The sequence below is a fragment of the Saccopteryx leptura genome, chromosome 11 (assembly GCF_036850995.1).
Source record: "Saccopteryx leptura isolate mSacLep1 chromosome 11, mSacLep1_pri_phased_curated, whole genome shotgun sequence".
Taxonomy (NCBI): domain Eukaryota; kingdom Metazoa; phylum Chordata; class Mammalia; order Chiroptera; family Emballonuridae; genus Saccopteryx; species Saccopteryx leptura.
In genome coordinates, this window is record NC_089513.1 from 36,455,826 (window position 1) to 36,467,947 (window position 12,122).

The following is a 12,122-nucleotide window of genomic DNA, read 5'->3' on the forward strand; positions in this document are numbered from 1 at the left end:
CTCCCACCTTTTTCTGGAATGAGGAAAAAGTGAACCACTCTTAAAAACATTAGAGGTTTAACAGGAGGCAAGAGTTTGGAATTGTTCTTGAGTCAAAGAGTATGATGATAGCCTGAGTAAGTTTCTAGAAGCTGAAAAAAAAAACTAGCTTGCTTCTTTCGTCTCTGGAAAGCTTCATGCTAGAGCTCATGATGTCATCATCAAAAGGATGATGTGTATTTATGAAATCATTGCTAAAAAAACATAGAAATAGAAGGATGACAATTATGGTCTCATGCTGATGACCCAGGCTTATTTATTAGCTAAGATTCAGTGATAAATTATATAGATATGAATTCAAGAAAACAGCTCATAATGTGGTTATTTACTAATAAGATAGAGCACAGGACTCACACATAGACTGTAAGGCATATACTGTTTGACATTACTTACAAATTTAAGTAAATGCTCAATATGCTAATGATTTTGGTTCTGTGTGTATTGGTATCAGGATGGTACATGTTTTCAAGAACTGAAATGGAGTTGAGAATGAAGGTTGGCTTTTCAAACAGGTTTCTCCAAACATCCTTGAGGAGACGAACTAAACAAAATGGAACAGACAAGTCTCTCCTTTGTGGTCAGAGTTTCCTGGTGTAAGTTCGTAACTGAAAAGTACAGAAGAATGAGTCAGAAAACCCTGTCATTACTTTCTGAAGAGCTGAAAGCATTCTGCTTTTATGTTTTAATCTTCCAGATTAAGTGCTGCAATAAGTCATCTGGTTTAAGTACACTTCAAATCAAAACGCAAATTTTATCCCATACTTTCTTTTTTTTTTTTTTTTCCCTCACCACAAATTCTGGTTTGTGTGGTAGCAAAGGATGGGAGAAATTTCCACTAGATGTTCAGGGGTCCAAGTTAAATGACAAGTTATAAGAAGGCAGTGGTTGGCTTTAATTGTGAGAAAGGATGATTTTGAAGAAAATCAGTAGCTCACATTTAGTCAACAGTTTAGGACCTCAAGCAACTCATTTTCTGTAATAAATAACCCTTGCTTTTGTTATTTTCTTGTAACCTTGATAAATATATATAGTATACTGTTGTTTTAACTTCTGGTAACTTTCTGTGGCATTGGCCATGAAATTTCTTTAAAAAGCCCTCCAAGACCTCAAAGAAATATGTGCCTACGGACGAAAGCCGTGTCTCAACTACACCTGGATGTCTGCAGTAAATTAGTTTCAGCAAAAAGTTTGTAAAGCAGTCTCCCTGCAGTCACCCTCCAACAGGTGAGCCTGGGGCAGCTGTGACACTCAATCAGACGTCCCCGGCCGGCAGGCGGTCCCCCGGGTGGGCCTCGACCCCGGGCCAGGGCCCGCTGCGGCCCGGGAGGCGGAGCCGGGCTGGGAGCGCGCTCGGACCCGCGCCCTCCCCGGGACTGGCGCGCTCCGGGAGGGAGTCTTTGTACCGTCAGGGCTTGTGCTGGGCAGGGCTGCCCGCTAATCCCGCAGGCGGACACCGGGGCGGGGGGCCGGCGGGGCGGGTCGGCGGCGTCCGCCGGTGAGAAACACCTGGGGCAGGTAGGAGGGTGGCGGCCCGAGGGAGTTCCCACCTGTGGCGCTCTTAAAGAAATGGAGACTTAAGAAAATACTAAGGAGGGGCCGACCGGTGTCTTTCGGACGCGTCTGGAGCCCCACCCTCGGCCACAAGTAAAGCCCCTGGAGAACGGAGCGGACGCTGCAGAGAGAGCGGGAACAGCGGCTCCCCCAGCGCTCCGCCCGGTCTCCCGCCGAGGGGCCGCCAGCCTGCGTCCCGGCCGCGGCCTCTGGCCCCGCGCAGCCCTCCCAGCCCGGCCTCCGGCGTCGCGCCCGCGACCCGCCCCGAGCCCTCCCATGGCGGCAGCCCCAGCCACGCGCTCCCGGGCCCGGGCCCTCGGCCGGCAGCTCCTGCTGACCCTCACGGTGAGTGGCTGTCCGAGCCGCGAGGGTGACACGCTGGGGACCGCGGCGGACACGGGCGGCGGGCCTGGGGCTCACTGGGAACTGAGCCGGTGGCGGTGGGGGAGGGCGGAGGGAAGGAGGCCGGTGACCCGGGCGCGCGATCCCGAAGGGGAGAGAAGCGTGTCTCCCGGAGATGCAATCAGCGCGGGCAGGTGGAGACGGAGCCGGGGTGCGGACGCCCTTCCGAAAGCCTGGCCTCCGGGGACGCGCAGCGAGCGCCGCGCCCGCGCTGCCCCGGCTCCTCGCGCGCCTCCCCGGAAAGGTGAAGTCCCTGCGGCTTCCGTGCCGGGTCAGGTCACTGAAGGGGAGATCCTCTGCGTGGACGCGCTGGCTTTATGTGAACTCTTGTAGTTTCCACTTTTTTCTGTCACCATGTGAGGTTACCTTACCCTGAATTTTGGAGAAAATGATCATCCAGATCTCTTGTCATCTGGATTCTTCCGCCCCCTGCCCTCCCGCTTCCTTTCCACTTTAAAAAACGCAATAGCGAAGACCCTACCCAACCGGACCTGGGAGCTGAAGGGAGTGGCCGTATTTGCGGCGGGAAAGCCCTCTTCCCGCGGCAGAAAAGAATGGGATCTCCCCCTGGAAAGTTTGGGATCAAAGGTGCCCCAGACTGGACTTCCTGGGTCGTCTGGAAGGAGAGACTGGAAATAGACCGACTGTATGCGGGAGAGAGCTCAGGTCCCTGGTGCCCTTTGACACTGAGACTCTGGCTGTTGTTGGGTCTCCAGTCAAACCTGAAGGACAAGGAGACAGACCGACAGACAGTGGGAAGATTCCTGGAGTGGTGGAACGGGGGGGAGTGGAGGGGGAGGGGGACGGAAAAATTTGGATGTTTTCCCCTTCTCTACCATTCTTATTTTAAAGGAATTTCTTAATTTTTAAAGTAGCAAAATTGTAGTTGTTACTATTATTAGAAGGTACTTAGTACTCCAGGGACTCCAAACCCTTAACTAAACTCCCGGGCACATTAATACCATAGAAAAAGCCGAGTGTACCACAGTTAACAACACCTTAAGGTTGAGGAAACCAAGAATGGAATGAGTAACGGTCACAAAATATGTAGCCAATGACAAAGGAATGAATTTTGGTTAGATTCCTAATAAAGTTGCCACCTCTGTTTTACACCATTGGTCATTGTTCTTTGAAGGAAAGAGGGTGATTAGTCACAGGTGATAAATAGCATTGCTTTGTATATAATCACAGAACGTTCTACCTTCATCTCAGGTCCCTTTTAAAAGAAAGTGCTTGTAAGTGAATAAATAAATCAAATAATCCCCATTTCGTGACCTTCCTTAGCTTTACAGCAGGATAGACCAGAAGTGGGTGGAGAGGAAATGATTCCAGGCTCTGGCTGCACCCCTCATTCTGATGCAGTTAAGCTTGAAGGAAGGCTTGCTCTGCGCCCCACAAGTTGCTCTGATGCTCTTGGGCCTGTCGCCACAGCGCCCTGCCAGTCTGGGCTGGTTGTTGCCATTGTGAACTTCAAGTGGAATCAATGCGTACATACTATCTGAGTAGAAGATACTATTAAATAAGCATGACTTGGGGGAGACAGGAGACACTCTTTACATTTCTCGCTCCTGATATACCCCAGGAATCCTCTACCACTTCACTAATCCACTCTTCGCCACTTCCTAATGTTGCCTCACCTCACACATAGCTTAACCACTTGATACCTGACTTCTCTCCAAATACCTAAGGAAGCTTCTCTTTCTAAGATCATGCGGCATCTTTATTGCTGAATCCAAATTCTTCCTTACATAATTCCTCTTTGTAGATTGTCCCTTTATCTTGAAATTTACTCTTCTTTTCTTTTGATATTCTTGACCACTCAGAATTGGACCTTCTATTCTACATCATGTCCCTAAAATGTCATACAGATGCCTACATATAGGAAATTTATTTTGCTAGTTTGGGTCTCTTTATTGAACAATAGGTCTTTATATCGCTCTACCTCTGATGTATGGCACAATGTTTATCTTCCCAAACAATGTTGCTTTTCTTCTAGTGTCCTTCCTGTATTTCAACAAATGACACTAAGGTACACATTTTTCCTCAAGTAAAAAGTCTGGAAGCTATTTGTTTTTCCTTCCTCACTGTTCCCCTCCCTTAAATAATCATTCAGCCCCATTAAATCTACATTTAGAAATATCTCATGGATATTTTTATTACTATCCATCACCTCTGCTGTTACTCTTTGCTATTACAAATAATGTCACATTGAGTAAACTTGTATACATATGTTACTTCATATATGGGCAGGTGTATCAGTATAATAGAAATGGGATTGCCAGATAAAAGTATAAATGACTGTAACTTTGGTAGCTATCACCAGCTCCCTGTCCCCTCCATGAAGGTTGTATATGACTAACTGGAGAGCTATTTTATGACACATGGCATATAACATCATTGAGGAGATATATACATATATATTATACTGTACTATGTATATATGGTATGAGACTACATACAGTACTTGATCTAGGCAGTCATTTGGCAAAATATTAAGGTAAATCCATATTCATATAGAACACCATAGAAAATTCCAATTAGATGAAAGATTTAAGTACAGCATATGCCATACAGATAATAGAAGAAAACATGATGAATTCCTATTTAAATTTGGAGTCCAAAAGGCCTATCTATGGCTCAGATTTGAAAAGCCATTTATTAAAATTGAGAAAATCAATTATATTAAAATACACATAGACAAACACTTGTCCATGACAAAAAACTATACTGAACAAATAAAAAATATCATAAGCAAAGTCAAAGGTAACTGGGACAGTGGGAAAAAAATATTGTCAGATCATATTTTAAAAGGTTAATCTAATATATAAGGTGCTCTTCTCAATCAAGTCTAACATGAACATGGACATGAAAAATTCACATAAAGTAATAAATTTGTCCCATAAAAATATTTCAGCCTCATTCATAATAAGTAATGATGGATTTAAAACTACCTTGAAATGTCATTTCTTATTTGGCAAACATTCAGAAGTTTGACAGCATGCTGTGTAGGCAACAATGTGACGTAATAGAAACTCTCATAGATGTAACATAAAAGTTACTGCCTTTGTGGGCTGTATACAGTTACATCAAATGCAAATTAATCTGTTTTACTTCTTCCTTTCCAATTTGTATGCTTTTAATAGCTTTCAGTTTTTTGTATACTAATACTGCATTATTTTTATTTTTAAGACTTGATAGTATCTTTTAATATGTGCTAAGACTAATTATCCTTTCATTGATTTTTTTTATAATTGTCCTGTCTATTCTTAATTAATGATATTTTCTTATGAACTTTTGAATCAGCTTGTCTTGCTTTAGAAAAAAAGATACTGTTAGGATTTTTTTAGGACTATAAAATTTATAACTTAGTGAAAATTGATATATTCATATTGTTTATTTTCCTTTTCAAAATAAAGATCTATCTCTGTGCAAGTCTACTTTAGTGTCTTTCAGAAATATTTTTGGATTTTTCTCAAATAGGTTTTACATGTTTCTTGTTAAGTTTATTCCTTGGCATTCTATCTTATTGCTTTCAAAAACCAAGTTCTTCTCTTCTAGTATGTTATTTAACTAGTTTTATTTATGTGTATAAATATTAATGATTTCTACATTTTAATTGTTAATGCTGCTCCTTTGCTGAAACTCTCTTAATGTTTTGTAGTAATTTATTGGTTGATTTGCTGGGGTTGTCCAGGTGAATCAAATGTAAATAAATTTATTTTTTACCTCTTTCTTTCCAATTCATTTGCTGTTTAATAGCTTCCTCTTGCCTGACATATTTTAACATAGTGTTAACTGTAAATAATGACCTTGGGAAGTCTGTCTTGTTTCTGAGTAGTGTGGCTACCGGTTTTATTTTCCCATTAATGTTGTGATTATAATATAATATAAAAATCTTATTGAAGAAATACTTATTGATTCTATTTTGGGGCAATTTAAAAAATATCTAAGAATGGTTATTGAATTTGCTCAAATGTCTTTCAGCATCTATGGTGTTGATCCCATGCCAGGCCTTTATGTTAAGTGAAAGTATGAGGTCCCTAGACCAAGCAAGTGTTATGAATGTGTAGCACAGATCCACGCAAGGTCCAGTTTACTTCAAGCTTCCCCCTGCAATTAAGACTTTGTATTTGGTTCCCAGGTTAATGTGGGCAATTCTAGTCTAGGCGGACACGTGCATTGATTCATTCTTTTCATTGGAATCCAAAAAACAGAGTCAAATCTTTTCAGATTAGAAGTCATTTCTAGGTACCAATCTGTGTCCCTGCATTATCCTCAGTTATTTTCCTAGCAGTTCCTTTAGGGTGTCTACAGAGAAATGTATTTGTCATTTTCAGTGTTGATAAGGGGATTGTGTGAATATCCTAGCTGCCGTTATTGGAAATCAAAATTGTTCCTTCGATCCATTGTCCACCCTGGTCAGACTTACCTTCTTCAAATTGAAAGCTTCTTATATATAATTTATCTGCTTAAAACAAATTTCTGTCTTATTCTCTTTAGGAAATAATACCTCTATAGTTTGTAATGCTATTTAGAATCTGTCCATACTTACTTCTTTGAAAACATAAATTTTGTTCCCCTCATTCTATATCCATCAGCTATTCCTGATTTTCATGTTCAAGTCTGTGTCATCACTGGGCCTTTGCATATGCCATTCTTCTCTTTAGCACATTTAAGCTCTGCCTCTTCTTGACATGGATAACTTGTAGCCACTCTTCAGGTGACATTATCTAGCTCTTAAACGAACTTAGTTTCCCCTGTTCTGCCATAGTACCCTAGCATAGCATTATTGTACTTCACTGAAATTACTAATATGCTTTGCTCTTGAATCAAGTGTATCATGAAGATCATGTCTACTTCTTTGTGTCTGACACATAGTAGAGATTCAATAAATCTTTGTTGAATGCATGAATGAATAGATATATAGGACACTTATCCAAAGTATTGTCTTAATCCAGCCATTTTGGCCTCTTCCCCTGTTTACACCTTAGTCCGAGTCGCCATCCTCCCTCTCTCAGATTCCTCCTGTAGCTCAGATTGGTCTCCTTGCTCCCACTCTTGCTTCTCTATGGACTGGTCACCAGATGATTCTGTTGTAAATAAAGGCTTGCCAGGTTATGCCTCTCTGCTGCTTCTAAAGCTGACATTGCTTCTCTTTGAACTCAGAATGAAGTCTGCAGTCCTTCACGTGGCCTTTTCAACCCTACATGATATGCTTGTTGCTTTAATATCATCTCCTATCACTCTTTCCTCACCCTGCTCTGCTATGATAACCTCTGTTTTGTTTCCCCAAGATACAGGTAACATCCCTTTCCAGGGCCTTTGTTCTGGTTTTGTTCCACTTGGAAGACTCTTCCATTGGTGAACTGGTTTGCTTCCTCATTTCATTCCCTTTGTCACCTTCTCTCTCTTTGTTTTTTATCTTGTAACATTTATTTCTTAGCATTAGGTAACTTTTGTGCATTTGCGTATTAATTTTTTTTTGTCTCTCATTATAACGTCATCTAGGTTAAGGACTTTGCTTTGTTTATTGTTGTAGCCTTTGAACAGTGTGTAGCACCTAGTACACAGCTCATAAACATTGGCTGAATGAGTAAGTGGGTGTATGCTTTCAGTCACTGTGAGCTGGAATCCTCAGTCATCTCTTTTCCTGCTCTCTCTGGACTCTACAGCCATTGACAACTCCTCTCGTGTTCATCACAATGAAGAGAGTTCAAATGCATTCTCTTCTTTGTGTTCACCCCCAATTTCTAAGTGAAATATAGTTTCTGCTTTACCTAACTCTTCACATGTAATTAAAATTAGATAATGAAAGGACCTTTAATGTGTATCGGGAGTAAAAATTTTTATCCAAGTTTTGCTGATTTTTCCCTGGCCGGTTTGCTCAGTGGCTCAAAAGAAAAGAAAAAGTTTTGCTGATTTTAATTTATGTTTATAGACTTTGTAAACAATGATATAAATGCTAGTTTTACCTATCTTGCATTTGGTTAGACTATAGAAGAAAAATTGTGAATCGTTCAGAATCATTCATAAAATTTCAGAGAGAACAGAATTAAATTTCAGTATGTTCAAATATATATTGTATTGGAGTTTGTTTACCATAAATCACTAACTCTTTTAAAAATTTTTAAGTGAATATTTTTATTTTCTTTTTTCTTTCTTTTTTTAAAAATTTTTCTGAAGTGAGAAGCGGAGAGGCAGAGGGACAGACGCCCACATGCACTCTACCGAGATCCACTGTGCATGCCCATCAGGGGGTGATATTCTGCCCATCTGGGGCATTGCTCCATTGCAACCAGAACCATTCTAGTGCCTGAAGTGGAGGTCATGGAGCCATCGTCAGTGCCTGGGCCAACTTTTGCTCTAATGGAGCCTTGGCTGTGGGAGGGGAAGAGAGAGACAGAGAGAAAGTAGAGGTAGAAAGGTGGAGAAGCAAATGGGCACTTCTCCTGTGTGCCCTGACCGGGAAAAGAACTCTGGACTTCCACAAGCTAGGCAAACACTTTACCATTGAGCTAGCCAGCGAGGGCCAAATATTTTCTAAAATGACCTTAATTCTTATTTATGAGAAGATTCACCTTCAAAGTTAAGTTTGTATTCCAAAGTTCTCTATTTATTCCTGTTGAATATTACATAAATACTTTCCAACTCACTCCACAGTGAATAAATGCCACTTTTTAAAAGCATTGGGATTTTCGTTAGGCTATTATTGATTTGGTACCACAGTTCATTTAAGCTGTTGACAATTAATGAAAACATTTTGCTGGCTCATTAAGTTTGTTTTTGTTTCTCTTATTTACACACCTGTGCTGGCTCCGTAATAGTTTCAGTGCTCTCCTGCCTAAGTTGTCATTGGTTCTTCAACATACCTACTAGGATTGTGAAATTACGATTAACTTCTTTTATAGAATAGGAGACAAAGCCCAAAAAAGTAAGGAATTCTTTGAGTTTACATGCTCTGTGAAGGAGTGAGCCATGACTCTCACTTTTTAATTTTATTCTTCCTCTTGATACAAATTTTTTCTGACTTTTTACTTCAGTGTATGCTTTTAATGTTATTTTGATAATTATGTAAACTGACTTATAATCATAGAATTTTTTTTTATTTAGACAATTAAATTTAACAGGGTGATATTGGTCAACCAGAGTACATAGGTTTAGAGAAAACATAATTTAAATAAACTATATATATACATTAGAAGTATCTTTTGCATAATATTGAATTGGTTTTTTAGGTCTTAACATTTGCCTGTGATGCCTGCAATAATGTGACACTGCATGTTCCATCCAAACTAGATGCTGAGAAATTTGTTGGTAGAGGTAAGAAACTTCCAAGATATGTAAAATCCTAATTTGTGTGATCTTGTAAAATGAATGGAACTTTTAGAACAATAACTGTGTAGGAACTAAGAGTTATAACAAGTATAGTATTTTATCATTTATAATGTGTATGGTATCATTCTAATAAAAGGAATATTTTATTTTTTAATTGAAAAACATGATCATATGAAGTAGATAAAAAAGGTTTAGTTTGAGTACTAAAAATTTATTAGTATTTACATTAATTGAAAGATATGGTATGTTTTAACATGCTTCTATAAAATTAAGAAATAGTATTGAAACTGTTTCTTAAGTTTAATTGTTTTTGGATTTTTGGCCTAAAACCAGTGGTGGGATTCAGCTGGTTCATACCAGTTCAGCAGAATCAATATCTAATTTTTTGTTGAGTTCAGTGAACTGGTTGTTAAAAGGGCACTTGGAATCAGGGTTGTCTAAGGTGGGCGCCTGAGCAGCCACCCAATATGGAAATCACAAATGCACTTTCCTTACTCTTTTTTAATGTTCATCTGCACAACAGCATATTCTAAGTGCCCATAGTAATGTTCATCCCATCCATGGGTGAAAAATTGCAAGTGAGGATGCCAATCAAGAAGCTATATGGAAATATCTTAAATAACAGTTTTGTTGTTTTTTGTCAGGTATTATTTAATATTTTTTCATTAATATTTTAAAACTCTTATAATCTAGTTTTGTGTTCTTATTTAAGTATTAAATGCATGAAATAATAAACTACCTTTGGTATATTGTATTTTAATACTTAAAACAGTCAATAAGGCAGAGAACCAGTTGTTAAATTATTTGAATACCACCACTGCCTAAAACATTTTGCCATCTTATTGACCTTTTTGACATTCACTTATTGTTTCTTCCATATTAATTTTTTTACATGACTTAACTGTATAAAAAATCAGATTAATTTAATAATGGTGAAAATTTAATAATAGATATAAAGAGTTCAATAACATTCTAATTAAATCTTTTGAGTAGTGAGTTTTTTTTCATGCTCGCTGACACCCGGGAGTGGGTTTTTTTCAAACAATGAAATTAGTTTTAGTTTTAGTTCTATTAACTTAAAATCATGTTTGTTTGATAACCAGTTTATGGAATTAAGAAGGACATACATTTACCTTTTTTAAATGTTGCCTTACACATGTACAGTCGTACTCTGGATGGTCAGGAGGCACGAGGAATGTATATGAATGTTTGTACTACTCAAAGGGTTAATAACTATTAATCTTAATCTTCTAGATTGTGTGTAACTTCAAATGTACTAATTTTCAGTTAATAAACAAAATTTTTTTGTTAACCAGTGACAGTTCAATAAATTCAATAAAAGAGACAAAAAGCTACTGTGAATGCTTGGGTAAAAAATAAAAGAAAGGGTTTTTTTTAGTGTTGGTTTAAATATTCAAACAATTAGATTTCTGTGTCTTTATTACAAGACAAATGTCTCTTCTTTAAAAGGATATAGTATAGATATTAAAAGTGATATACTGTAGGTAGTATTTATTTTTAGCACAACTTAACTAACCATAGTTTCATATATTCTTTTAAAAATAAAAAATAAGTTCTATGTAGTTAATTTTAAGTTTCCCCCTATATCACTGTTAAAACTATATATTGGAATTTTTTACCTTACAAAGACTGCTTTGTATGTTTTTTTTACAGTTGACCTGAAGGAGTGTTTTAAATCTGCAAATCTAATTCATTCAAGTAATCCTGATTTTCAAGTTTTAGAAGATGGTTCCATCTATACAACAAATGCTATTCTTTTGTCCTCAGAGAAGAGAAATTTTACCATATCACTTTCCAACACTGAGAACCAAGAAGAAAAGAAAATGCTTGTCCTTTTAGAGCACCAAACAAAGGTATACCAAACTACAAAATGAAGTATTTTTTTTCAGGTATAACTGACGTTTCCAGGGAAGATGTGGACTCAGAAAAGAAATGGGATAGTTTAGCTTGAAGAAGAATGAAAACCATGATGCAAATTAACAGTGTTCAAAGGGTACAACAGTGTACAACATGGGTTAATTAGAAGTTGTAATTCCTTTTCTTTGGGACATAGGAGAATTTGAGATATGCAACAGCATGAGACCTTGCGGTTAGACACAAAGGAGCATTTCTTGATCATTACTATAAAACAGATTTTTAAAAACAGGTTTTGAAACTCTATCTGGAGGCCTCCTGTTATCTTAGACAGCATATTTTGCAGTCTTAGAAAAGCAGATGATTATTTTAGGTTGAGACTTGGACCTCACTTATACTTATATTGTAACATCCAAGGTCAAAATGACTTCTGTTCTATCATTGGCTATTACTCACTGTAGCAGTTTGAGACTTGTCACCATGTTTCTCTCCCCATTCTGACACAGATCTCATTGTTGGGTCCCAGCTCTTCCTAGTTGCTGATGAGTGGATGATGCTTATAGCAAACTTAGAAGGGCGCAGTGTGTGTCTGCTTATTTTCTTTGTATATCTCTCCTTCCATGTTTTTGCATGGCAGTGTGGAAAGAGTAATTTCTTTTTCGGTTTTGATTCTAGGCTTCCAATTTCATCTCTCTTTATTCCATGTGGCCATCAAGTTATTTTCTCATGAGGATGGCTGGGATAACAGTTACGGCATTTATCTTTTCATGATCCTTTTGCAGTGTTGATGTTTAGTTTGATTTTCAAGCACTACCATGGCCATACACCTCTCCAGCTAATCCTCATGAGAGGAAAAAGATGTATCAATGTTCTAGTATTTTAGAATAGCATGGTCATTGACTTTATTATATTTTTCTTTT

General features: G+C 38.5%; 1 protein-coding gene across 2 annotated transcripts in view; it reads left to right on the forward strand.

The window, feature by feature from the left end:
* The first annotated feature begins 1,393 nt into the window (after positions 1 to 1,393).
* The window catches only part of DSC2 (desmocollin 2), a 31,551-nt gene continuing 20,822 nt past the window's right edge, over positions 1,394 to 12,122 (forward strand). Inside the window, exons 1-3 of one of the 2 annotated variants that reach the window (XM_066353569.1) lie at positions 1,394 to 1,935; positions 9,228 to 9,312; positions 11,002 to 11,201. In XM_066353569.1, the coding sequence (XP_066209666.1) occupies positions 1,867 to 1,935; positions 9,228 to 9,312; positions 11,002 to 11,201 (354 nt within the window). In that variant the 5' untranslated portion in view covers positions 1,394 to 1,866. The remainder of the gene's footprint in view (positions 1,936 to 9,227; positions 9,313 to 11,001; positions 11,202 to 12,122) is intronic. The other variant, XM_066353568.1, reaches the window with a different exon arrangement.